We start from the raw sequence: 27,547 nt of genomic DNA, 5'->3' as shown, positions 1-27,547 counted from the left end.
CCGATTTCTTTCCTCGCGAATTACTAGGACCTTTGCAGGATTTTTTCCCTTCGGACAAAAGGTCAAAGGGAAAAGAGACCTCTCGCTCGGCCGACGCGCGATCATTTATCTTCGCGGACCGGAAACTCATTCCAATCATGTCGGGATTCGACGTCCTGCCTCTTATCGACGCGGCAGGACCTTTTTCATTCCGGCTCGTCGACCAGGATATAGATACGTCCCCGGCGCTGTCCAGGACGCTTCGACAGCCCCGAGGAATCCGTGTTTCTTGCGATATTCCTGGGACCGTTCCAGACAGCTTCTTGAAATTTATTCGGGATTACGGGCGCTTCTTGCGACACCGGTTCCCGCTCTTATTTTTCCAGCCGTGGACCAGGCGTGCCTGATGAATCTACGGTCATTGGCTTCGTTGCGGAGGTTTCTGGGAAATATGGAAGCCGCTCCCGTGCCCCGAATTGTTCCAAACGCTCCGGAAAAAGTCTCACAAAAGCATTTGTTGTCGCGTGGTGGTCCATGCGTGCGGTTGCTTGGACAATAAGGGAAATGGGAGCTGTGTACAGAATTGTCACGTTAAGACTTCTCTCCCCACTCTACCTTCCCCTCCTACGACGCTATTCCCCCACCCTTCCGCTTGGCCCGGTCACGTGACGCGCTCCGTCTCTGTCATGCATGCGTCACAACGTCACGTGACTAATCCGGTAATGCCAGAGAGGGGGTAACTCTTTCCCCTCGCTTCAAGTCAATTCCCCTGATCTGGTTTCATACAAACTACGTATGAAGACGTTTTTTTAATGTCAAAGTATAATTCAATATTTTATTAGTAATGTTTTCCATTCTGTTCCAGTACTTCTTGCCAGTTTCATTTTTGTGATCATCGACCCGTGCGAGGTGACTTTGGTTTCGCGCGATTATCTTGTCACGTTCTGCGCGTGTCAATAACAAAGACAGTGTCGTTGTGTACTCGCACTGCGACGATCTGGTTCGAGATCTTGGCCGCGCCGAGCTCGGAAATTCGAAATTGGCTGCCCGCTAATAATTAAAGAGGTTCCGATGAAATTGCTCGCAGGGTCCGTGAACTTCCTAATTAAGTTTTCCACTTCCGGACGGTTCGGTTCGGTTCGCGAAGAGGACCCGCTCTCTCCGATCGTGGAAAAGTTTTTCGCTCTTCTTCGATCGCCGCCCACAGATACCACGTAATTTCACTGCTCGTGATTTAGCGTTGCTGCACGTGTCGCGGCAAACGTGATATTTTCCACGTTCGAGGATTCTGCTTTGAACTATCTTTAACAAAACTGAAAGTCCCTTTGTCCCTAGAAATCGTCATTTCAATATTTCAAATTTCTCGGCATTTTCATAGTCTCGCAGCGTCGATGCTTTAGATATACTTCCCTGATTCTTGTAACAATTCCCTCTGATTATTACAATTTATGGCTACCGAATATGAACTGTAAAATATCGCACACAAAATAATTCGATCACATCAAAACTGTGAAGTTAAAATATAGCAATTTTCATATTAATTCTATCATCTTATCGTATTAATTCTATGCATTCTAGAAGTTCCAATAAAATCTATTTCATTCGCATGCTTCGCAATAAAAATGAATTTGTAAGCCTAGCCAAAAATTCTAATAAAGTCTATTTAATTAAAATATATCGCAATAGAAATTAGTTTGTGAGCTTGGCCAAAAATTCGAATAGAATCTATCTGATTCGACTATATCGCGAGAGAATTGCATTTATGAGCCTGGGCAGAAATTGTAATAAAATCTGTTCGATTTGGATATATCTCAATAAAAATATATTCGCAAGTAATATTCGCGATAAAATATTCCCGTCGAGCGATTAATGCCGATTTCCCATTTCCGGGGATCCAACACTCCGCGATTTTCCGACTTTCTCTTACTGTCCCCGAAGATCTCCAACAACATCGGAATACCACAAAAATTAAAGGAAATAACAAACGTAACCGGGAACATCGATCGCACAATTAATCTGAATTGAATTTAATCCGCGGACCGTCATCACTTCCCCTGGAGGTAATAAACGATTCCCAAAATCGAATACGAATTCCCGTGGCGTTTCCCCGCTGTACGCGCATACATTCCGAAAAGTATGCGTTAAAGGTGTAATGCTCGCGGCGCGGCGCGGCGTTCAAAACGAGCGAGCGAGCGCGAGCCTAAATTGGATTCGTCGTTCGGCCGAACCGGAATCTTTGTTACATCGATTTCATTTGTCCGCGGCCCGGCAACATGATTGTCCATTTGTTCCTCGGCCGTATACCGTACACCGTTGCACACACCGAATATCGGTATCGATTATGGGGTTCGAGAAACCCTCGCGGGGTTGAATCGCCAGAACCTCCGGGTCGAGCCAAAAGCCACGGCCACTGGTTGAATGTTGTTCGCGCGGAGCAATGTTTGTTCGGTCGGTTGTTCATTCGTTCGGTTGCGGTCGAAAAAGCTGCGGGAACTCGGAAGAAAGAGGAACGACGCCCCGGAAAAACCGAGCCACCCACACCGCCGGGATCCCTGGGAGCAAAACATCACCGACGCGGTGTTCGTCGAAACGATTCCCGTCGACGCGGCCATCGATCCCTCGAAATCTCTCGGAACAGCATCTCGGCACAGTGATTTCTTTGTATATGTCGCCGAGGCCCCGATGATAAACGTCGCGAAATTATCCCCACCACGGGGTTTACCCCGTGAGGGGCCTCGGACGCCGAGGAGTGAAAGCATAACGCGGCTCGGGTACGTCGTATATGTCATACATTGTTGACATATATCGAGAATCGACTGAGAGATCAATTGAAGTCGACTGAGAATTGACTGTACTCGAGGAATTTTGAGGCGTTTTCTTCTGGCCGTGTTTTCCATAAAAATCCGCAGTCCACGCAGCCATGAGTGGCCGCTTCAGGTTCAGCAAGGATGCTTCCATGCTTAGGATGCCACGGAGTAGATAAAGGACCGCACACACATAACTGTGATAAGCTGGATCCTCGTGTACCAGGATAGTGTACCGGGACAGGTGTCGTCACAGAAGGTTCAGGGCCGTAGTCGGCTGGATTTCAGCACGGGAGAGGTCGCGGCAGCGCTAAAAGCTAATGGACCAGGCTCCTTTGAAGGCAGACAGCGGCCGCTTAGCCCCGATCCTCTCCAGAGACATTCCTGCCGAAGGAGTGCATCGGGGCGTTCGTAAAAAGATTAGCTGGCCGACGAGAGGCGCGCCGGTAACAATTAACGTTCGACACGACGAGCTTCGTTGAAGAGAGAATTGAAGAGAATTGAAGAGAAACGAGAAATTGGTCGATACGTGGGACCAGGGGGCCAGGAGGGCGTTTAAAAAGGACTTCGCTGGGAATTTAATTTTGTTCGACGAGTTGGCCAATTAGCTCGACGATTAACGCAACTGGGAGTTGTGTGCTCATGTTTTTTGGGGGAAACGTTGCCAAAAACCTGGACAAAATTCACGTTCCTGTTCAGTGCACAGAATGCAAAGAAATTATGTGCCGCGACTGTCATAGCGTGATTCTATACTGTCGTCTTAGTGGAAATTGATGTAAAGATATCGGAAAATTGACCTTGATCTTGAACTTCAAGGTCAAAAGGTCAACAATGTTTTTTTGATTGCAACCTATTCTACTCGTCGCAAGGATAAACAGTGCAACCATAGGACCTCTTACAAAAATCTTCTAATTATCAAACTGAGATTATTTATATGATATAGAGGGGGGAGGGGACTTTTTCCCCTAAATTCGAGCCAATTCCCCTGATCTGGCGAGTCTGCGCAGACCCCGCCTCTGTTTCTTCTTGGCACAGGGTTCCCTAGATCTCGCGAATCCTCTTTCGTGGTAGTAGAGTATTAGGAAATCCGTTTAAGTAGAAAACCGTGGCGGAATCCGTGCAGCACGCGCGCAGAGAAAGAGCCGTTGCGTTACCGAGGGAATTTAATTCACCGCGATGGCGACCTCCGCGACGATCCTTTCGCTGCGACAACGAAGAAGACGCGATTTCCGGCAACGAGATCTCGAGGGGGCAGAGGAAAGAGAGTCGACGGTTCAAACACCGGAGTCGGGAAGCCTCCGGTTCAATTTTCTACTCTGTCCTGAAACAATTAAAGTTATTAAATCCCCCTGCACGCCGAGGCAGAACCCGTGATGAAGATTGCGAACAATTGCGAACATTTTCTAAACAAACGAATGTTTCATTTCTGTGGAAATGAATAAGAAAAAACGAAGCCACTGAATGATCCAGTTGCTCATTAATAAATTCAATTTTCCGGTCCACTGTTTGCGTTCTCAACTACGCGGAAACGAAATTGGTAATCAATCCATCAACGTGGCCGGTTGTTTTGCGGCGGTTACAGGTCCCCGTTCGGCAACAAGAATAATTCAGTTCTGCATAATGGAATGTTAACAAGCCGCACTCTAGTCTATATTAATAAATATCGGTATCGCGGAACAATATTAGTTCGCCTGAACGGTGTCCAGCTCTGAAAACACTGAACCGCATTTCCGGAAGGAACCTATGTTTTCCAAAACATACTGTATAAAAAAAAATTACAACTCATGTAATTTTGATTATATTAACTTCAGAAAAATTACACGTGTACTTCAGACACAGCTTGACCCGACTTCGGCTTGAAAAATCCGAATGCGAATGTCCCAATAATTTTTCCGAAAAAATTCCGCAAAATTCCTGGAGAAACAAGTCGGCGAACTGTTCGTCAAAGATAGTGTTTCTTTAATTATGCAGGCAACCGTGACGAGATTCAAAAATTAATTTCCCTGGTAATGTATAGAGTGTAAAAAATTTCCGCAGTCCAGTAATTACCAAAATTAAAAAATTATTGAGAAGGGATAAAATTTGCAAATCCTCTGGAACTTTCGGATGATCAAATTCGTTGGTGCCATCGTTCAAGCAACGTTCGGGTTCTGTTACCTCGGTTTTGCAAAATAGCATGGTCCGTGGCTTAGGTTATCGAAGAATATGGTGGGTAGGTCGTGCGACCGGGTTTCCTGAAGGGTCTTTGTTAAAAGTTCGCGTAGCGTATCGATGCCGGGTAGCTAGGAACCAGCGAGGCAAGCTCGCGGGACCATGAAGCGCGACAGGTCGATAAATCAGGGTGAAAGGAGTCGTAGACGGGGACGAAGAAGAAGAAGAAGAAGAAGAAGAAGAAGAAGCTAGATGGTGGCGTAGAGAGAGTGATAGAGGAGGAGGAGGACGAGAACGGGAGGAGAAGAGTTGGCGAACTGTCCTTCGTGTAAATAGACGACTCCTGGCTTAGCACCGGGTCCGGGGGACCTTCTTGGGAATTTATCAGCGAGCATAGTCCCTCGGCCTCTTCATCCTCGCATTTTCATCTTTCTCGCATCCCTCCACGCCGGACGGTTCATCCAATCCGCGAAACCGGTGAGAAATAGTCCGGGATAAGTCCGAGAACTGCTTCCGACTTGGTAACTAACGATAGCACGGGAGATTGATAGCCACGGATCTTTATCCGGTGCATTGATACATGAGCCGATCGTTCGATCCGAATTGAAATGAACGTATCCGCTTCAAAAAAATAGAGCGCACTCTCCAAGTACACACTGAGAAATGTGCCAGCTGTAGAATCCATATCTCCAACAGTCTTCCTTAAAAAAATTCCCTAAAGTAGGAATTTGTGGCTCGCTCGGTCCTCGTCGATCTCTTCAATCTTCCCGAGACACTCCACAGTAAAATTGCTATAACTACGGATCGAATGAACACATTCACTCAAAAAAAATTTAGCACACTCCCAAAATACTGGTTAACAATTACTCCAACTTTCGGATCGGTATCTCCAAGAGACTTCCTTTTAAAAATTCCCAAAAGTCGCTTGCCCGCTTGATCGTCAATCTCTTCAACAGAGAACAATCCTCCCGAGACACTCCACAGTAAAATTGCTATAACTACGGATCGAATGAACACATCCACTCGAAAAAAATTTAGCACGCTCCCAAAATACTGGTTAACAATTACTCCAACTTTCGGATCGGTATCTCCAAGAGACTTCCTTTTAAAAATTCCCAAAAGTCGCTTGCCCGCTTGATCGTCAATCTCTTCAACAGAGAACAATCCTCCCGAGACACTCCGCAGTAAAATTGCTATAACTACGGATCGAATGAACACATTCACTCGAAAAAAATTTAGCACACTCCCAAAATACTGGTTAACAATTACTCCAACTCTGGGATCGATATCTCCGAGAGTCTTCCCGAAAAAAATTCGACTCGTAAATTCCTCTCCATTGGGTGGTCCCCACAGAATTCAACCGGCCTTTAAATTCCTCGGCGTCTCTCGGCGCTGTTTTTCTCTTATTCATTTCCCTGGCACGTGATACAGTTCGACGTTACGAGGCTGGGGCGTAACAGTTTGGCCTGTCTCGGCGCGAAGTTACGACGCGACCTAACTGCGAGCTAACTGGAAATTATGTCGCGTCCGGGCGCAGTAATATCGCTCGGGCAAGAGAAGCGTTTTCGCCGGGTCGAAGAGGCGCGAACGAAGCTTTGCGAACCGGAAACGACGCGGTGGCGGCTAGCTACCTCCGCGGGCGGGACTTTGCTATTCCTCCCTTGGAACTTCGGGACAATCCTGAAAGCACCGTCGCGGTGGCCGACGAGTCCTTTGTAATGGATCGGGACAAGAACTTTTCCCTGTTTGACCCCCCGTTGACGCTCCAACTCGAATCCGCGGTTGCCCCCAACTCGGAACCCGCAACTTTGCCGCCCCTGGTCCACCCAAGTCATACAACTCCCTGTATTTATCCTGTGTCCGATTTAAAGACCGGACATTGTTAGAGGACCGGAAATTATTAAATTTATGTATGCTAATTCGAAGAAACTTGGGAGGAGACTTTAGGAAGAGACTGTTTCATGGCAAAGTTAAAGTGCATCCTTTCTTGCATTTTTTGTGCTCTACATTATCAACATAGTTATGCCCTAAACTTATTCGTTAAGAAATTGAAGCTAAAAATTTTCTGAATTATTTCGTCTGTAGGCACGGATTGAAAAGTTAAAAATTGCGACCTCTTCTTATCTTCGATCAATCTTTTGTACAGATTATCCAGTAAACTAATCCTTCTAACACGCCAAAAATAAGACTAGAATCGTGTGGTCCAATTTTCAAGAAGTTATTGGTTCTCGAGGTGCGTCCGCTTAATTTTGTCCCCGGCTGTACATTTATTTTTCCACAGCTCCAGTATTGAGAACCTAAACAAAAGGCTGGAGGGTCACAGTTTGGTGTTCCGCGAACGGAGGAGAGGGAAATTCAGTCGCGCGTTTTGTAGGAGCGTCTCGACGAGCTTTTTTCCCCCGGCGATCACGGTTGCCGAGCACGCGATCCGATCGATCATATCGCGGTCATTGAAACAACAGGCCTGTCTCCGGCTCGGACGCAGCGAGGGTTGTAATTGGCCGGGGGGCTTTGTCCGAGGATCGATTCCCCGATGTTTCCGGTTTGCCGACCGTGCGAGCGAGCGAGCGATCGAGCAGGCAACTACGACCAACTTTTTATCAATTTCTTCATCGTCGAAGATTGGCTGGAAAGTTTGGCAATAACGGTAGTCGATGGCGTCTTTGGCCCGGCGCGCGGCCCGAGGCTCTGTGTTTCTCCGTCGTCCCCGAGAAATATAGACTGTCCGCGCGCAGAGAGACTCGCCTGGAATCGCTTCGCCGGCTGGTTCTCACGCTTCTACTCGCGCCGAGAGCTCCGCTCGGAAGAATTCGTTCTGGCCAGCGCTGATCCCCGCCCCGGAACGAGAGATTAACGGCACCGGGCTCCGCCGGAATTCTCGATCCGATCGTTCCCGGCGATTTTTAACCGCCAAGACCGGCTGAGGATTTCTGAAATTGTCCATTACTCGTTTAAACTACTCGCTGGTAGACGTATACTGATTGATACGGAGGGTTTACGGCAGAAGTAGACGAGAAGCTTGGAAAATTTGCATTTTATTGGACCGCAAGCTCGGAAGCACGGTCATCAAGATCTAGTTCGTGTCCGAAAACGATCTTACGGATTTTTTTTTAAGTGGACCGTTGGAGGTATCGGCCTGGAAGTTGGGAGAATTGTTAACCAGTATTTTCGGAGTGTACTATATTTTTTTTTAAGTGCATGTGTTTAATTGATCCGTAGTTATAGCAATTTTACTGTAGAGTGAAAAAGAGATTGACAGTAATGCAGACAGGCGATTTTTCGGAATTTTTTCCAAAGAGAACCATTCGAGACAGCTATCTCAAAGTTTGCAAGTTAATTAACACGTACTTGGAGAATGTGTTGTATTTTTTCCAAGTAGAAACATTCATTCGATTCGAAGTTATAGAGAAAGGTATGGTCCATGGTGATGCTTCATGGTTCATACGACACTAGGCCGAAAGGTCGCCGACGTTAGCCTTGTTTATTTATATTTCTCGTTGGAAAAGATTGCTATAGACACTCTGGTGCATGCAGTTTCAAAAACCGGCTCAATTATTAAAAAACAGTTATCGGGATCTTGCGAAAAAAAAAATCCTGAAAGTGCTCTACGATCCGACTCCCTGAAACGCGCCCGAGTGAATTCTGTGGCAGATTTGGCAGCGCCCGGAGTTATGACGACGATAAGGCGATGATAACTTGTCAATGGAACGTGCCGAGACGCGTGGGCTGCGAGTAGGTTCGCTGGGAGTTAGGCGAGCGACGAAACGACCTCAAAACAATCGCCCGGGGCGGCCTTTGTTCTTGCTTTGGCCAAATGTCAAATTCAAGGAGGGAGAAGTGCCGAGAAAGAGAGAAAAAGACAGACAAGGAGAGAGAAAGAGAGAGAAAATAGAGAGGCACGGAAGCGGATAGAAATAATGTCGTCCGAGAGATAGAAGAGGAGGACAGAGCAGGAAGTGGACGAAGAGAGAACAAACGATTCTCTCGGAAGCAAGACGGAGGCAGAGATAGAGAGAGAGGAAGGAACGCTACCAAGGACTATGCGACGTCGACACGCTCGGCATCGCAGAGCTCGGATCGATATGCGGCTCTCGCCCGTAAATACAAAGGCTCCTAACAAAAGCAGGCCAAACGAGTGTTTTCTTCCCGACACACGGATGACCCCCTTTTAGGCCCGGTCTTGTCTCCCAGAAACGAGCCTAATGTCTCCTTCCTAGCTGAATCGCTGTAACGAGTTCCTGCCTTTTTGCACCATGCTCCTTCAACACTCCGTGTCCACGTGAATCGTCCTTGCTGGGATTGTTTCATTCCTCCGAATGGTCTAAAAAAATTTTGAAAAATCAATTCTATCACAAGCGATTCGAGCGGTTAGTAAAAACTTTGAAAAAATTCTGATAAACCGACAAGTGCGACAAGTTCGGGAAAATCGAATGAAAATGATTGTCCAGCACTCGTTTGACTTAATTGTTGCGTTGAGAGCGTCGAGATCAGATCCACGGACGACTCCCCAATCAGGTAGCACAGCCAGGCCATATGTCGGCCAGGATTGAGTGATAAAAGTCAGCCACGTCGACCCTGGTCACGTAGTGCAGATCAAGGATAGGGTAGACCGGCGTTCGGCAGTGGATACAGACCGCTATATGTCAGACCCATGTAAGTGGCACAAGCGTGCCATTCGTCTGGCAGCCAAGTGGTGCTAGTCAATCGTGTCTCCCAGGGAAAATTTAAGAGGAAGCATAAAATTCCCCAAAATGTTTTCCGTACCGCGAACCTTTATGGAAAATAAAAATTGTGTACATTAATGTCAACAGATAGGCATTAAATGAAAACGTATTTCCTCTTTTAACACTTTAAGTGGCCCGTCTGCCAAACGTTATTTTTATAGATTTATGGATAAATCTTTCTGTAAATGTATCGGGTGTACCAAATTTGGTTACGATCTGCTGAATGTAAGAAGATTGGAATAAATCGTAACGTTTCAATTTGAATTTTTTTCAGTACATTAAATAATAGTTTTAATTAGTCGAGAATGTAACGTAAAGGGTTTCAGGGCAAGAAAGTTGGAACAATCGCGGCCCGGGCATTGATTATTACAGGATTACGCAATCTTCGCGAGAGGTCCGATCCCGAGACAATACGAGGTTCCCCATTGGCCGGAAATTTCCGCGGGCAAGAAAGTTCAGACAGGTTCGGAAAAACGCGAGGCGTATCGAGTTTTCCAGGGGCGCATTCATGCTCGCCGTATCGTTCCATGAAAATATACCGAGCGCGCGGGCATCTTGAAATGGATATTGCGGCTCGCGGTATACTCCCGCCGACGAATAGAAGCTGAAGAAGATAACGAACCAAAGCAACTTACAATACAGTGCATTACAGGACCCTCGGTGATGTTTTCGCCTGATACTGACGTTCGCCTTGGGGGCTCGTTAACCCTTTGACACTGAAGATACTAAGCAATTAGTCTGGAATTGTTCAACATTTATTGTGCAGGGTGTTTCAAAATTATAGCGTGATTCTGCACCTCCGGATAGACGGAGATCTGTTAAAAAAAAATAGACCGCAAAATAATTTTGAAACACCCTGTACGTCCCGCGACCTTCCGTTCTCGAATCTTCTGCAACTACCACAATTAAATTAATAGTTATGTTGCTGCCGTTTGTCAACCCGTTTAGAAGTTCCATACAGATCGCAAACAAAACGATTATGAGATTAAAAGCGGAGGAAATTAATCAGTAAAATAATTTTAACCGTCTCTCGTGCAGTTCGCATTTGTTGTAATTTGTTAAATATTCAGAAGTTCGGTATCGAGCCAGTATATTAAAATGCAGGTTCGAGAGGGAATGATTCCACGTCCCATACTACTCTCTCCGTCCTCGCACACGAGATACCCGAATTTCGTGGTTCATTTAGCTACCCTGGACGTTCCACTATCAGAATGCTGATGTTTATGCAAATTTATATTTTTATGACGGACTTAGACAAAATGAAATTAACTAAATTTCCATTTTCTTACCAGAGGAATTCGGAACGGTGAAAATAAAACATTGCACCGTACTGTAAGCGTTAGAGCTCTTCGAAAATTAAACAAATACGCAAATATGTTTAACGTAGGAGAAAATGCTATCCTAAAATATCTTTCAAAATTATGATCGTCGACGAAGCTAATGGACGATCTTATGTACTCTAAGAAGCTGTTTGCCTCTATTTTAAACAATTTTACGAGGAATTATTAAAAAACCATTAAATCCAGGAAGCTGCAAAAATTCGTCTACAATGTTGAATCATGCCCGAAGATGTAGTTTAATTTATGATTTAGTATTGTTGCAATAAATTCCTACGACTGACCCTACTCGTTTCTTATATAATTCTATGTGAATCTAGTATCTCTAGACAATTTTAAAAAACTTGTTAGAATTCTTCGAGAAAGAAGAAACCTTCTACGTGGGTCCCTATTTCTTAAGATTGGCAAAGAAAATTTTCAGATGACGATACTAATTACAGTATCCTCCATACAAGGTGTCAAATTAGCTTGCACCTGGCAATTTGAAAGGACTGCGAAAGAAATCGACATTTTTCCCCGCGAAAGAGGGGAGGCTCCCCTTAAAGCGATTGGTCCGCCGGTTTCCGTGATCGAAGCGACTTCGGGCGAGAAGATATCATCCCCTATCCGGCCCTGGCTGGTTTTAATCTCTTAGCCGGGGGTGTTTCTGTCTCGAATGGAAATCCCTCCACCCCTGCCCCCTGCCCCTGGCGCAGCTCCACGAGCTACCGGCTGGCATTCCGAAGAAATAAAGCCGGAAATGAAATTAGATTTGCAAAGTGGCGCGTCTCGTTCCTTCGACGCTTCTTTCCGCCATCTTTACCGTATCTCTATCTCTCTTCTATGGAAAAGTAGCGCAACGAAAGATGAAGAAAAAAAAAGAACAGACGAGGAATGAAGGAAGAAAACGAATTCGACAAGTTCCCCGTGTCGCCTCGACCGCCAATCAGTTCCTGGAAATTATCATTCCGCCGGGAACCCCGTTCGATTCGTTAGGGAGGAATCTTGAAGAGCCCCCAACACTCCCGCAGGAGTAATTATTTTCGACGGTTCAAAGACCCACCGATGATCGCCTAATTCGCCGGACTTAGGAACCTCGTTGTTCTTAATTGCCGCCGGGAATATCGTTTCCTCGACCTTCTTCATCTTCTTCTTCTTCTTCTTCTTCTTCCTCGTCCTCGGGAAACTCTCTGCTTTTCGATTCGAATGCTAACGAATTTCATCGTCAGTTTCCGCGACGGAAGTTTCGGTCGTTTCCACGATTTGCGGCCGCCAATTAATCGGGATAATTTAATTCTGAGTTGCCCCTTGTCGTCCGCGAGGCAACGACTCATTTTAGGAGATTTTTAATGAGTTTCGGGACGACGGTTCGGCGCTCTTCTTCATTTAGAAACGGTTCTTCGAATGGTTGATAATAATTTGTGGATTTTTATGTGAAACGTGTATGCAAAAAAGTAAGAACAATGTACACCAGTGAAAAATTAAATAACTGGTCAAATATTTAACAAGCTCGGTAACGGTAATTCGACTGAACGTTAAGATGTGGATTATGATACTGTAACAGTAATCAGTCTCTGTTCGCGTCAGCTACTACGATCACGATAATATCAGTCTTTCCGCTCGTGTCGCGTAAACTAAAGAGAAATAAGGGGTACAATGTTTTTCGGACTCGGCTAGGGTCGATTCGACGTTGTTACTAAAACGCGAAGGGAGAATTATTAAATGAAGTGACGTAGGTAGAATGCATTCGTAATTGAATGGCTGCAGCTTTTCTGAAATTTCGAACCAGACGGAACGCTGCGAAAAGAGAATGGTAATGAATACGGATCTCTGTGCGGACTCTCGTTTCCCTGGCATATTTTATAAAAATCAGGATAATGGTGGCGATGTAGCTTGCATCTAATTTGTTGCTATGCCCGTGCTAATGGTAGACGCGGATCGTTTCGCGGAAAAAAAGGAAAACCGCTTTTTCGTTCTTAATTCTTCTTCGGTCTTTTGTTATACAAATTTTAATAGATAGAGTAATTACTACTTTTTAATTTTCTTAATTTTTCTACTGTTTCAAATTGGAGAAAATATCTGTATCCGTTGCAAAATAGAGAAACCACAAATAGAACGTTTTTTCATCCTCTAGTAATTTCAATAAATCGAAAGTAACGTAAAGTCAAGGCCTGCAGTCTAGTAACGAATGCACGGAGCCGCAGTCTAGTCATAAATGCATAAAGATCCGCAGTCTAGTCGCAGATGCATAAAATCCGCCGTAATGAATATATAATAACACCCAATTTTCTATGCGCCCAACCATACTCTCTGACCCTACTTTTCAAGCCTACCTCTGTCTCGTTTACAATCCAATTTTCTCCGCAAACTATTGGGGTCGATGCAGCCCCCCTAAAACTGCAAATAATTACTTAATATGTACTTTACTAAAATATGGACTATTTCATATTATTTTGCAAAAAGTAAAAAGATCTATACAAATTTTTAGTCACTTTTTTTATAATACATATCCAAGGAAATAAATTGGTTGATTCAATTAAACCTGGTGTTCAACATTTGAAATTTTCTATATTTGTTTCTTTGGGGGGATCGCGAAATGAGAAAAAGAGTTTCCTTTTCGAGAAATTCCTCGCGACAGAGACTGGAGCGGGGATGTTATTCATGTTAATATAAACATTACTCCGTGCTGTACAAATAGATAAAGGAGACAGAAAAGGACAGAGAGACAGAGAGACAGAGAGACAGAAAGAGAGAGGAAAGTGGCATGGCTCGATAAATTCGCATCAACGACGCCGGGAAACGGGAGTGAATCAAGGGAACTCGTTCAGTTATTCTTGGCGGGCCGCTTCGATAAATTTCCCCCGTTCGGACGTTTAATCCTCGGAGCCCGATAATTCACGGGAAACAGATTCCGCGGACTATGAGCCTGCAATTTTCTTCGGGTGGTTTCCACGGGACGAATCGGTCGCGTTCAAAATTCTATTCGCCGCGCTGCGATACGTAACCGTTTTCGTTGCGAACGACTCACCTGTGGACTCCATCTGTCTACTTCGGGGACCCGGGCGAGAACCACGGAGCTAGGATGAACAGTTTTGCCCCGTGGGGCAGTTGCTTCTGCGTCGAGAGCTACGAAACCACGCCTACTTGGGATTTGAAACAAAGAGAACACAATGTAATCTTGAAAATTGGGTTTCAGGCTGGAGATCTGTGTGTCTGGGAACTTATTGCTCCGCGAGGCAGGCTCTGGACGCGTTGGGAGCAACGAAACCACGCCTACTTGACACGTATCACAAGAAGAGGAGTCATCGTGATCTTTAAAATTAGATTTTCAAGGGATATCGAAGGGATATTGGGACTAGATCAGTGTCTAGTCACGTATTGCTTTGGGGGCATTGATCTGGACGCGTTGGGAGCAGCGAAGCCACGCCTACCTGCGACATACCTCAAGAAGAGGAGTCATTGTGATCTTTAAAATTGGATTTCCGAGGGATATTAAGACTGGACCAGTGTCTAGTCACATATTGTCCTGGGTAGCATTGATCTGGATGCGTTGGGAGCAACGAAACCACGCCTACTTGACACGTATCACAAGAAGAGGAGTCATTGTGATCTTTAAAATTCGATTTTCAAGGGATATCGAAGGGATATTGGGACTAGATCAGTGTCTAGCCACGTATTGCTTTGGGGGCATTGATCTGGACGCGTTGGGAGCAGTGAAGCCACGCCTACTTACGGTAAAGAATATTGGGGGATGTCATTACGGGCTGAAGATCTTAAAGCCACGCCTACTGAAGCTATTGCAATCTTCAAGACTGAATTTCTGAAGCATATTGTAAGCAGAATAGTGTCTAGGAATACATTGCCCTGTGGGGCACTATTACAGCCCCACCGAAAGCAACGAGACCACGCCCATTCAATACATTTTTCACAAGTAGGAGTCATATTGCGGTTTTCGAAACCGAGTTTCTAAGGAATATTGAATTCAAGCCAACTCTAGGTAGATGGAGCACTGTTTCGCTCCATTGGGGGCAAAGAAACCACGCCCACTTGGGACTACTGAGCACGGAGGGCGGTCGTTATGGTCTCGAGGACTGAAAACCACGCCTATCATAGAAGTATTTGAAGTTTCCAAGATTTAATTTCCTCGAAATACTGAATCTATGGCAGGTATGGACGCATATTGCCATACGGAGCATTTAAGCTCGTTAGGAGCCAGAAAACCACGCCCACTAGAAGTATCGAATGAGTATCGACTATAATACTCGAATGTTGATTTTTTCGGGGCTACAGAAGGCAGACACACGGCAAACAAGAATAATGACTCGGAAACCGAAAAACGAACCGCAATGGTAAAACCAAAAGCGAAAAGCGTGTTTCGACTATAACGAATCACTCCGGCTCGCAACCGAAAATCTGGTTGAAACACCATCGCGGCGGATGTCCACTGGAAACTTTGCATCAAACTCGCGTTCGCCAAATCGCTGGGACGCAGCGTGCTCTCTTCCGGCAACGCGGGGGAAAAAAACAGAAGCTATTTCCGTGTTGTTCCGTTCACTCTTTCAATCTGCGTGAAACTGATTGGCCTAAACGGATGGGCCACGAACACGTCCACCGAAAAATCAAATCCAATTTACATAGTACACCCAAGCTTGCGCCAACCGATCGCCACACAAAATGACAAAATGTGGCCTGTTAAACACAACAGAACAGAGACACGAACTAAAAGCCATATTCGCTTTTATATACAATGTTCGAATGCATACAACTGTAGCTGCGTTTAATTTTATTTATACACTGCATATTTCATGCATTCAGGACAAAAAATGGGTAGATCAATATAAAATTCTTCTATGTATAAAATTCTTTACAAAAACTAATTGATGTCTCTGTACTCCTGTATTGTTTTCTTTTGTTTATTGTAAAATTGTTTGATTGTTTATTGTAAAATAGGACGAACTTTCCGTTCAATCATGTTGCAAAATAACAATAAATATCGCGAGCTTCCGCAAGAGAGAAAAAAGGGAAAGAGAGTGGAACTCGTTCGTTCTCTTTAGTTTGGAAAAATAAACTACAAAATCGTACGAATTTTTCGCCTAACGTGAAAATAGGGACAGCAATAAAATTTTATAAGCTTCCAAAGGATTAGTTCAACAGCCCAGCGACGAACAAACTCTAACACACATAAACGAAAAGGAGCAAAAAGAACGAGAGCGGTGTGACAACGGTCGCGTAGCGAAAAGTACAGTAGAATGATTTTCGATTCAACTGTTCCGCAAATATTTGCGAGAGCTCGAAGAGCGTCGGATCTCGAATCGAGCCTTCGCCGATTCATCGCGCAGAAATTCAGCGCTGGTGGATAACGGAATTTTTGCACATCGAAGCCAATTAACCGGCATCGTTAACAGCGAGGATCGCCGGCGGATCCGTTAATCCGATTAAACGTGGAACGGACTGCGTTCCCCGGCTATTTCATTATCCAATTACACCTATCTAGTAACAAACTAGCTGGCCTATTACGTTGTCCTACGGATTGGCATACCGCCGTCGGCGCACAGTCGCCTGGGAAACCCGTTTTCCTAGTCAAAATCGAATTTTTCGGATTTCGACCAATTTTTCCACAGATCAATCGATAACCCTTCGAAACTTCGAAATCCAAATTGTTAGCCATTTGAAAAACTTTCCGGACCACTTGGCAATGTTAGCACGATTTATACTATACTATAACCTATACTGAACCTTGAAATAACGCATAAATAATTTTTACCACAAAGAACAGGTTTGCGAAAGTCATCGCAAAGGAAACGCCAGGAGAATCTACCTAAGAACCTGATTCGCATGATTCGCCCGAGACGCGATGGTAGTTATAGTCAACGACTCAGATAGCCTAATTAATCTCAGGAGCGATCTAAAAGCTGAGACAGCGTTTGCAGGAACCGATTGCTCGCGCGACTCGCTGCGAGATTGCTCGCAAGCGTGATTTATATCGGCTTTCGAAGTAATTAAATTGCAGGGGAACAACGCGGGCCAACTATACCGGATTATGGCATGTTGGCACGCCCCGGTAGGCGGTCCCTTTGGTCCCGGGAATGGGTTAAAGGTCGCCCGTTGGCCCTGAAAACGGCTCCTTCGATTCTACTCTGAAACGCAATTGCAAATGTTTATTCTTTCTTTTTGATAACTTTGAGTGGACATCATTCTTATAATAATTGATACTTTAGAAATTCTGTTATGCTATATTTTGAGTTATACTTTTCGGCATCTAAATCGTTAAAAAAATTTATTTCGGATGTTCCAGTCCTTTGATAGAATAAAGCGATCGATGTCACAGAGAGAAAGGTTTCGAAATTGGCGAATAACTCCGCCATTCTGTAACATATTCGGTATAAAAAAATTGGGATATAAAGCTCAAAGTTCTATTCATATCCCCTAAAAAAATTGGAATTTTTCGTTTAGGAACTACCTTTGAAAAAAATTCCCAAAGTTCCACTTTCAGCATCCCTACATAAACTACATATTTCTGAAGTAGAAAGCAATATTTAAAAAAAAAATTGTTAATCGCTAACAACATAGTGAAATTTTTCGCTCTCTATTTATCCATGAAAAAAATTAGCAAATGTTCATCGCCGAGAGCATCGTTCAAGGTGTTAATGGACTCACGAGACGCTTTCTGCTTCTTGTTCGGAGTTTCCGTCCGCGCGGAATGCAAGGTAATGCTTATTAACCGTCGCGAGGCAACCGTTCTTCACCTTCCTGCCTCGTGGTACGAACGATATCCATAATTAACCATCGTGAGAACCCCTATTGCTAATTAAGAGCTCAGAGTCTTCGGCGGCGAGCATTGTTTCGTCTCTCGTTCGCAGCTGTGGCTCCGTTTATCCAACCTACCTCGATTGCGGATCCCCTTCGCCAATTAGAGCGTGGCTTCAAGCGCGGTTCAACATGAGAAAAGTTAGAGGACTTTCGGGAGAAGTCCGAACCGTTCCCGGTCTTCAAGAACAACTGATCACTCGTGGAAACTCTAACGGTTCCCTCGTTTATTAAAGCTCTACAAATGGTTGGCCATGATGCTCGGTTACAATGTTCGGCCACGATGCTCGGCTATAATGCTGGCTTGCAGTTGTGGTTTTAAGGAGATATAACATCTTTGGGACATACTGTTTTCTAATTCGAGGGCAAACTTTCAGGGCTAACTTTGGGGGCAAAATTTCAGGGCAAAATTTTAGGGCTAACTTCGAGGGAAAAATTTGAGGGCTACCTCTGAAGGCCAACTTTGAGGGCTAACTTCGAGGGCTAATTTCGAGGGCTAACTTTAACACGTGTGTAGATTGATGGAAAAATATAATTATAAATTCTGTAGGAGACTAAAGCGTTCATGTTGTATCGCAATTAGTCGAAAGCGCTCGTTAAGGCGCCGCGAGGGTGCAAGGGGTTGGAAAACCCGAGCGCAGGGTCTGCAAAGGGGCGTGGTACCGATGGATCATCGCGGTTCACAGTTCGTTAAGGGCGGGATCAAACATTCAACAAGTAAATCATTCGATCAAACACTCTTAAGCCGGTCTCTCCTCTCTCTCAAAGAGATCGTAGAACGCCGAAGGAGTGGAACGACTGGCCTTGCCCTGGCGCGTCGAACGGAGCTCCGGAAATATCTGCGTACACAGACCCGAACTTAATTACCGACAGGCTTGCAAATATAAGGATTGCGTGGCGTGGGTAGTGGGGTCCGACTAATCAGCGGAAGTGGAGAGAGAGGGAGAGAGAGAGATTGCGACGGGGACGACAAGATCCGCAAACAAACTTGCACCAACGACAACCTGGTCTGGGACCATCGTCGCCGTTGCTGTCGCGGGAACGAACGACTGGCAAAGTCGCGGGGCAACTTTCCTTCGGGATATTTGCCGATACGTCTGTCTAAACGTGGACAGAGTGCAAACTGGATTGAGAGTTCGCGTCGCGGTAAACTACCGACAGCTTTTTTGTTGTCCGCAACTGGAACAGCGGTTCCGTTTCCACTGAAATCCCGCCGGTTCCAATTCCCTTGGAGAACGACTGGCGATATAACGGGTGGAACACTCTTCCAGAACTGAACTGTTCACTATCTCATTCCGAGGGGTCTTCATGTTCAATTGTTTGAATCAATGAAATTAGTTTGAACTCATTTTGTCAGCGACTGTGCCCTTGGTACTATTCGGTCCTTCAATTTGAGCCATACCTGTAAATAATACAATTTTATTGAGTCTACTCGAGTTAGGGCTACGTTTACAACATTTTTTGGAATGTGTATCCTTTCAACAAATAAATGTTTTGAAAATTTCTAGAGGACGATAAACTACACAAATTGTAGGTAGAAGTTTCTTTTCTACTGTTAATAGCTTTCGAGATAAACAACAAAATAAGAAGAGTGCACACCCCCCCCCCCCACAGTCTCTCAACCAAGAGAAAAGGGGTAAATTATACCAGCCTGCAGTCGGATCACTTTTTACTTAGCGAAAAAGTGTGTCAAGCTGAAGACATAAAAGGTCGTACGTACACACAAGGGATGAAAAAGCCGGGGGTTAAGAAAGATTCGGTTCGAGTGTAATTTGTGTAGAAAATTGAATCGCGCCGCAGATGCGAGAACCCGAAGCGTGTAAGCGGAGGGGTTTAAGTTGTTCCCAGGTTCGGATGTGTCAACTGCGGGGCAACCCCGATAATTATCTGGAACGGGTAAGGGTTGAACAGCGTCGGTTCGTTAAATCCGGCGTACGCGACTCGAGGAGGGTCGGTTGGTGCGAGTGCACTCGCTCTCATCCCCTCTATTCCTTTCACAGAGACTCTCTCTCTCTCTCTCTCTCTCATTCACAGTGACTCTCTTTATCTCTCTCTCTCTCTCTCTGTCACAGGAACTGTTTTCCCCACCCTCGCATAGTCTTCTCTCTCGCTCCCTGTGCAGAGGTGTACGGGCAAGTTTCGAGAGCGGCGCCTGCCGTCAGGCAACCAGGCTTGCTCGCCTGCTCTTTGTCGAGCGAATTACACCCCGGACGGGGCCTCTATGTTCGCGCGGACGCCACCAGTCGACAATGAAAGAAACGGACCGGAAGTATACATATGTACCGGCGGAACATTTTCAGCGGTTAACCTCTTAACCGAAACGAAACTCGGAACTACGTCGAGACGGGACCGAAATCGGAACCGGAATTAAATGAGAAACGGAACACGCGACGGTGTTGTACGAGAGAAACGGAACCATGTTAAATTAGGGCGGCGGGACGATATTAAGTGCGGAACACGACGCGATATTAAATGCCAAACGGAATGGAATGAACACGAATCGCGGAACGGAACGAAATTCTATGACGAAAAGAATGGAGTGAATTCGGATAGGGGACAATATGGAGCGAATTAAAATGAGGAGGTGGACGAATTGAAATGAGGATTAATATCGAACGAATTAAAATGGGGAACGATGAAATTAAAATGACGAACAAAATTGAAGGAATTAAAATTAGGAAGGACGAAACAATACTTTCATTCTTCGAGTCGTTTCCACGGAAACGAGGAACAATATGGAAAAAATTGTAATAGCGATCAAAATGAAGGACAAGATTGAACGAATTATAATGACTAGCAAGATTGGACGAATCAAAGTAAAGGACGATATAGGATGAATTAAAATAAGGAACAAAATGAATTGAATTAGAATGCGGCACAATGCGGAATTAATTAAAGTGAGACGCGAAACGAAATGAAGTAGAACGTGGGACGAAATAAAATGGGGAACGAAATAGAAGAAAGTGGAATGGATTGAAACGAGGAACAGTATGGAATGAAGTAAAACGAGGAAGAAAATAGAATGGATTAAAGTGTGGAACAAAACGGAATTATTTAAAGCGCGACATGGGACGGAATGAAACAGAATGAGGAACGTACCGGAACGAAATAAAATGTGGAATGAAACGGGACGAATTAAAATGCGGATCAAAACGGGACACGCGGTAAAACGAGAAACGCGATAGAACGAGCGCAAGCGAGGAACAAAACGGAACGAATTCAAACAAGGAACAGAACCGGACCGAATTAAAATGCGACACAAAAGGGGCCGAATGAAATACGAATCGGATGTGTGCGGGTAAAAGGCAAACGGGGAACGGAGCGGAACAAAATTGAATCAGGAACGAGCCGGAATGAAACAAAACGAGAAACGGAACGAAATGGAAAGCAGAATAAGAATGAACGAGGAACGAAGCAAAGTGAAAACCAGAATGAGAATGAATGGGGAACGAGACGGAACCGGGAATGAAATTCGAACGGCAAATAGAGGAAAGGTGGGCGCGCGCGCGCTCGCGTGGAACGGGATGAAATGCGGAATGGATCGGTAAACATGGAGCCAATGGTTTACGAGTGGGTGGACCGAACTGTGAATAGCGTGTTTGTGGAAACGATAGCGTTGAGCATATTAAAAAGTTCGCAAATTCTCGTAGTCGATTAAGTATCAATGCGCCCGGAAGACTGAATCGAATCGGCCGTTCGTTGACTTGTACTACTTAAAGTATCACTTCTACTTCTCAATTGACCATCGAGCGATCCTAAACCCCCAATTGTTTGCAAACAGTTTGAAATACTGCTTCGCGATTATTTCAAACAGTATATAGCCAAATAAGAAAATATATTACCTTAACTATTATTTTTGAAATCATTTATTTGTGTAATACACGAGTCTGATCTACCTTTATTAACAGCAAGGTACGGGAGCAGATATTTATTTATTTAACAATTCTACTCGAATGGAACCAATGTATTTAACATATTTATCTAGTTTTCGTGTAATCATAAATGCATAATAGTCATGATAAACCTTCCAGAATGCAGATACCAGTGAAAGGTGAAAAGTACATGCATAATTCGGTTCACAAGGGGGTAATAGTATTCGCATCCCCTCTTGACTGAAGAAAACCTATTCCAGACAATATTTTTTCCAACCCTCATTACCCGAAATTTACCGAAGACCACGAACCACAGACGAGATACGGTTTATTAATTTTTCATAAATGTTGTTTATTAACTCCGTGCCGAAAAGTGCGTCGTTTAACGAGAACAAACACGCGGACAGTCGGACGTTATTATTTTAAAAGCGGAAACAATGAAGAATGCGATGATAATTAATTGCGAAAAAATACGTTGTTTTAAACCATTTCCTGTGAAACCACGCGAGTGCCGTTGGAAGGTAACGGGGATCGCGGGACGTTAATTAATCGTGTAAAAACACAATAATGATTTTACGCAAACGGATTACCCTAAGAATCGGGCGCACGCCGTGGAACACGGCGGTGTTAATTTAATTAATGAAAAATGCAACCCCGGGGGAGATTTAAAGGGTTCTAAATATAGGAATGACTCTCTTTAGCCACCCGGTGTGCAACGACACGGCATCAGGGTTTACTTGCCCCTCGAGGCTCGGTCATACTTCCGTATTCCATTCAGTCGACGAATAAACATGTGACTACGCGAGTCAAGTGCAGTCGCAGTTATGAATATACCAGCAACTATTATGCCCTGTACATCTCTTGCGCGTGCCTCTTCTTATGCGCACTTCAAAAAAATCCTTCAATACAGAAGAAATGCATACAAAACGTAGAATAACAATTGTTCATTTGAGGCTTTGTTTTCGAGAGAATATGCTTAATTAGAGTCAAACCCTGACGGTGAATGCTAATACCGCACTTTTCTCGAAAACATCATCATTTCCTTGAGAGATTATCATTTTGTATTCCTTGATAATTTCGAAATGTAATCTAGACCCCGTGTACAGCGTTTAATCGCCTAATGGACAAAGCAACCCTGATTTTGCCTCGTTCGCGATTGACAAATTAGCCCGTCTTGCTCAGTTCTACGTTAAAGATTAAACTCCACTCTGCTGTGCTAATGCATTCAAAACGAACAGCCTGGTGCAGAGCGGGAAGTATGAAATGCAACCAAAACTCCTATCAGCATATTCAACACGGTCCCTTAATTACTGAAAAGAATCGAAACGTTTCCCTGTATTTTTCTAGCAAACAATTGAATTTCTACCGGTCCCCCCACTCTTCAACGCAACTTCTACCTTTACTTTATCTCCAGGGATTTATTATTTATTTATTTGAGCTGATTTAGTATTTTTAACTCGTAAAAATATTTTCGGTTACATAACCTTACTTTTGTAGCCAGCAATTCGACTCGAATTCTATATATAAATATTCGATTCAACGCATTCCGCAAATAACAAAAGTGTTCGGTTACGTGCCATCAAAAATTGTCGAACAGAATATTTCATCGTAAATTTTTCGTGATTTTAATAGCCGATTCATTATTCCGCACATAACAATGTTTTCTACTTCGACATAACCTATAATAATTCCGCGCGCGGCACGTTTCGATTACAATAACCTCCCCGCACGCAACAATATGTCGCGAAAATTGCTACGCCGCGTCCGAAATCAATTCGAGATGCATGTAACGGAATTTTATCGAACAGAGTTTCGTTGTCGACGAGGCTGAATTTGAATATTTTATGGAAATCGTCGACGGCGCCGAATATTATCATCTATTTCCGATTAAACGCCCACGAACGATTTCCACCGAATTATCGTTGGAAAATGTACAACACATTTTACCAGCGTTAGTAAACGCTAGGTCGAACGCGTTAGTACGTGTTAGATTCTGTTAGATTTATCGCGAATCCACAGGTACCAATTCGAAAAAGTCGGCCGAGTGACGTAACAGCTGTGCGAAGATTTTCGAACGCGTATCTCTGTCGGCAAGAATTTGATTCGGATTCACTTTTTTCGGGAGGGAAAAAAAAAGAATGGCAATTTCGCACAAAACGAGGTTCTGCGCGAAAATCAACCTGTCGAACGGGCAATATTCCGAACCCGCATGATCGCGTAGGCGAAATACGAAAAAAGCGAACGAAAAATTGCCAAATACTCGACACCACTCTAGACTCTAACCTAATTCCGCTGCAATCTCATCGAAGTAAAATTTACTGGTAGCGGCACTTCAATAAGTCGATGTGCGACCCTCCAGTTCGTCGCTAGAGAATTTTCCCATTATTTTACAAAATTAAATTGAAACTTTACCTGTTGTTTGCTGGTAGTACTTTATGTAAAAATTGTTTGTATCAGGCTCGTTATTTCCCACCGATATTTGAATCGTAATTCGACTGTGAATCAGTACATAGAATAAAAAATTCGTATAGAATAAAAAGTTCGTACTTACTAATCGCGACATCTCTTAATCGACTTTGAACTGTATGCACAAGCTGTTTTGTGTTGTACGTGACTTCTAGAGTCGGGGAACTCGCGGTGTGTATGTGTGTGTGTGTGTCGAGCAACTCCGCGTCTTTCCCGAGTCCTTCATCTTGTCTAGTCCGTCTAACTGTAAACACGAGTCTAAAGGTATTCCTATGAAGCTGTATTGTTTGTACACGCAGATAGATTGTTCAGACCACAACCTCCCACAACTTGCAACAGTACGCAACAGAGGTTAAACAAAAATGCATTTCTTTTAATAATTTTAAAAACAACATCATTGAATAATTTTTACCTTCAGACCGGCATTTTTCCATTGAAAACTTTCACTTTGCGAGAAATTTATACACAGCCAACATGTTACGCAAAATTTCCAAGTTAGTCCCTGGCCACTACAATGGCTACTCCGGGGTCCTCTAAAAGCAAATATTTTTACACTGTTCTATTTGACCAATCGATTTTTGGCATGAACGTACAAAATCCACAGTCCAGTAATAATGAACGGGGTGCTTCAGTTACACAGAACTGTCTGGAATATCCATTTTATCTGTTCCGCTACAATCTAGACAATTTCAAACGGGTCACGTAATGGCGGGAAAATTTTTTCCCAAGGTCAAGACCTGTCAAGATTTCAAAATTGTACCACGTTCGTTCAGATCCGAAAAAACTATTCTAAATACATCGAAACCACGTCAGCGAGCAAATACACCTGTGAAATCAGTTAGTACAGACCGTTTGACATGCTGACAGTGAAAAAGTGACAGCAAAGAGACTCACGAGAGGCGACAGCAACGGTGATCAGCAGGCAGAAGATCGAGACGCAGTGCAGCGCACGTTGATCCATGCTCGCCGACGAGATTAATCACGTCAAGTATCGATCACTTCATTACAAACTTGGTGTCGTTCGGATCGAAGTAAAATATAACAACCACGTGAACAATGCCGGAATACCACGAGACCGTGTTAGTCGACGAAACACCGCACGACACGAACAACGTGACCGTAGAACGCGTACTGACAGGTTCGGCTGGTTGCTCGCGTGCTCCCACCACCCGACTCCCCACCGCGGACCAATCGGAGCGCGCGTTCGTTGTCTCCCTCTGCCGCGTGACGTCGTCGCTCGTCCAACCAACCGCGCGTCCGCTCTCTCGGTCTGTCGCGCGACGTCGACGCTCGTCCAACCAATGGCGCGTTCTCAAGCGAAAACACGCGCGACCGTAGCGGCGCTGCTGCGCCATGAAATAGGAAACATTCAAATTACAAAGTAATGAAGCGTGATTATTACCGGCACGTATCCAACGACCCACCCCCACGCCGTTCGTAAATTACAGGAACTTTCCGCGACTATTTCGCGGGCTGCAGTCACATAATTTCGCTTTGATGGTGCTGATCGTGAAGAGTGCGAGAGGGATCCACCAGGCCGATATAATGGATAAACGTGATTCTATGACGCGGCGCAAACGTGTGGCAACGTGATTGCAGGTTTTCGGTAAGCTTTCTGTTATTGTCAAGATTATTCTCGTGTTTTGTATCTGGTGCAATGTAAATGGAGATTGCTTTTCGGGCTTTGTAATTCGAGAAGGGCGATTAGGGGGACAGTAAAGTGGTTTTAGAGACGCCATTTTGGTGTTTCAACGGTTTTTGGCGGTCATTCGTTCCAATATGGCTGACGCCGTTGTCGGACTACGGAGGTTCTGGACTTTTTGGATGCGTAAATGGACACTGCTATAAGGTATTTAAACGATAAATGTAACAATTGGTATAGTGTAATGATAATTGATATTGATTTTACCTGATTTTTATAAATTTATAGAGAATATGAGAAATTCGAATGCAATGAAATGCATATATAGTAAATGCAATAATTGGTGCAAGGAAACGTAAATGTGACAAAAAAAAAAATGCAAGAAAGTACCAAAATAGTAAATTCAATAATCAGCACAGTGCAGTCTAAATAATACGTAATAGTATAAACGAATAATTTTTGCCCGATGTTTATGCATCCATAAAAAGTACAAATATGAAAAGTACGAACGTAATAAAGTAATAAAACGATACATACAATAATTAGTATTGTGTAGTGTAAACGCGTTCGGTATTGTTTCCACCCGATGTTTATGCATCCATAAAACCTGAATATAATAGAACACAGTACCGAAGTAATAAATACCGTAATAAATATGCTACAGCACAAATAAATTCGATATCATTTTTTTCCGTAATTTATGCGTATCAACAAAATACCGACGTGAACAATATGTATACTTTAAATATGACGCAGTACTAGAATAATAAACGCGGTAATGAATATAGTAAATGAAAAATTCCTTCGGTTTTTACCTGACGTTTACCATCGCAATAAGTACGATCAACGCGATGTAAACACAATAAAATTGAACTTTTCAATGGACAAAGGGAGATTTCTATTTTGGAAATGTCATTTTGCCTGAACATTCAAGTAAAGGTCACAATGAATATTTTTAGTTATTCAAATGTATTCTTAAAAATTCGTTTTTATCGTGCTCCTCTCAGTCTTCGGTTCGATGTTATATGTTATACGGTATAATAATGTCGATATTAATGCAAATTAAATTGTAATTGCATTCATTGAATAGAGCCAGCCACGCGGATCGTTATCATTCCCTTTTGCTTGTGTCTGTATGAATATTCTGGGACGATGAGTCCTCTGGTTAACAGGTTAAAGCCTCTGGCTGGGTACTATTGATCCGGGACATGGATATAGAGTATACTTTAACCTTTTATATCCTGTAGACACTTCAAAGTACCACTTCTATTAACACATCGAACGCTGCGTGGGCCTGGTTCAACATTGCGCCGCGTCTCTATTGACAATATCAAGAAAAAGCGTCGCAGGGTCATCGAAACATCCTGTAGTACCTCTCCTTGCTAACAACGACCTTTCCAATACCAAAATAACACATTACAACCACGCTGCAGACAGTCCATGAAATTTACACTGCACAGAAACCGTTTAACAATAGTAGACTATAATTGGGTCTATGTATAATTTTTTTACAATCTGTTTGAACGGAGTCCTCAATCTGAGGACTATGAACTGTTTTTTTTTTACATTGGTAATATCTCATTAATTTTGTTTATACATTAAAAAAAAAATTCAAGTACTATGGTCCAAAATTGAAAATGTCATTAATTTTGAAAGGGTGTCCATTTAATTTCGCTTCAAACTTACAGGTCTGAACGAGTTAACCCGTCGACAGGAAAGTGTCCAGGCAAGAAAGCAGAACTCGTTGGTAATTGGGCAGTGTTTAATGCGATCAAGTCGCGGCCAT

At 43.9% G+C, this 27,547-nt stretch overlaps 1 protein-coding gene across 1 annotated transcript in view; it reads right to left on the bottom strand.

Moving 5' to 3' along the window:
• Positions 1-25,257, bottom strand: part of LOC143361305 (uncharacterized) — a 263,601-nt gene extending 238,344 nt beyond the window's left edge. Inside the window, 1 exon segment of the mRNA XM_076800598.1 lies at positions 25,014-25,257. Within this exon segment, the coding sequence (XP_076656713.1) occupies positions 25,014-25,080 (67 nt within the window). The 5' untranslated portion in view covers positions 25,081-25,257.
• Positions 25,258-27,547: the final 2,290 nt, after the last annotated feature.

This window comes from Halictus rubicundus, chromosome 15 (assembly GCF_050948215.1).
Source record: "Halictus rubicundus isolate RS-2024b chromosome 15, iyHalRubi1_principal, whole genome shotgun sequence".
Classification (NCBI taxonomy): domain Eukaryota; kingdom Metazoa; phylum Arthropoda; class Insecta; order Hymenoptera; family Halictidae; genus Halictus; species Halictus rubicundus.
This window is presented reverse-complemented; position numbering and strand designations above follow the sequence as displayed.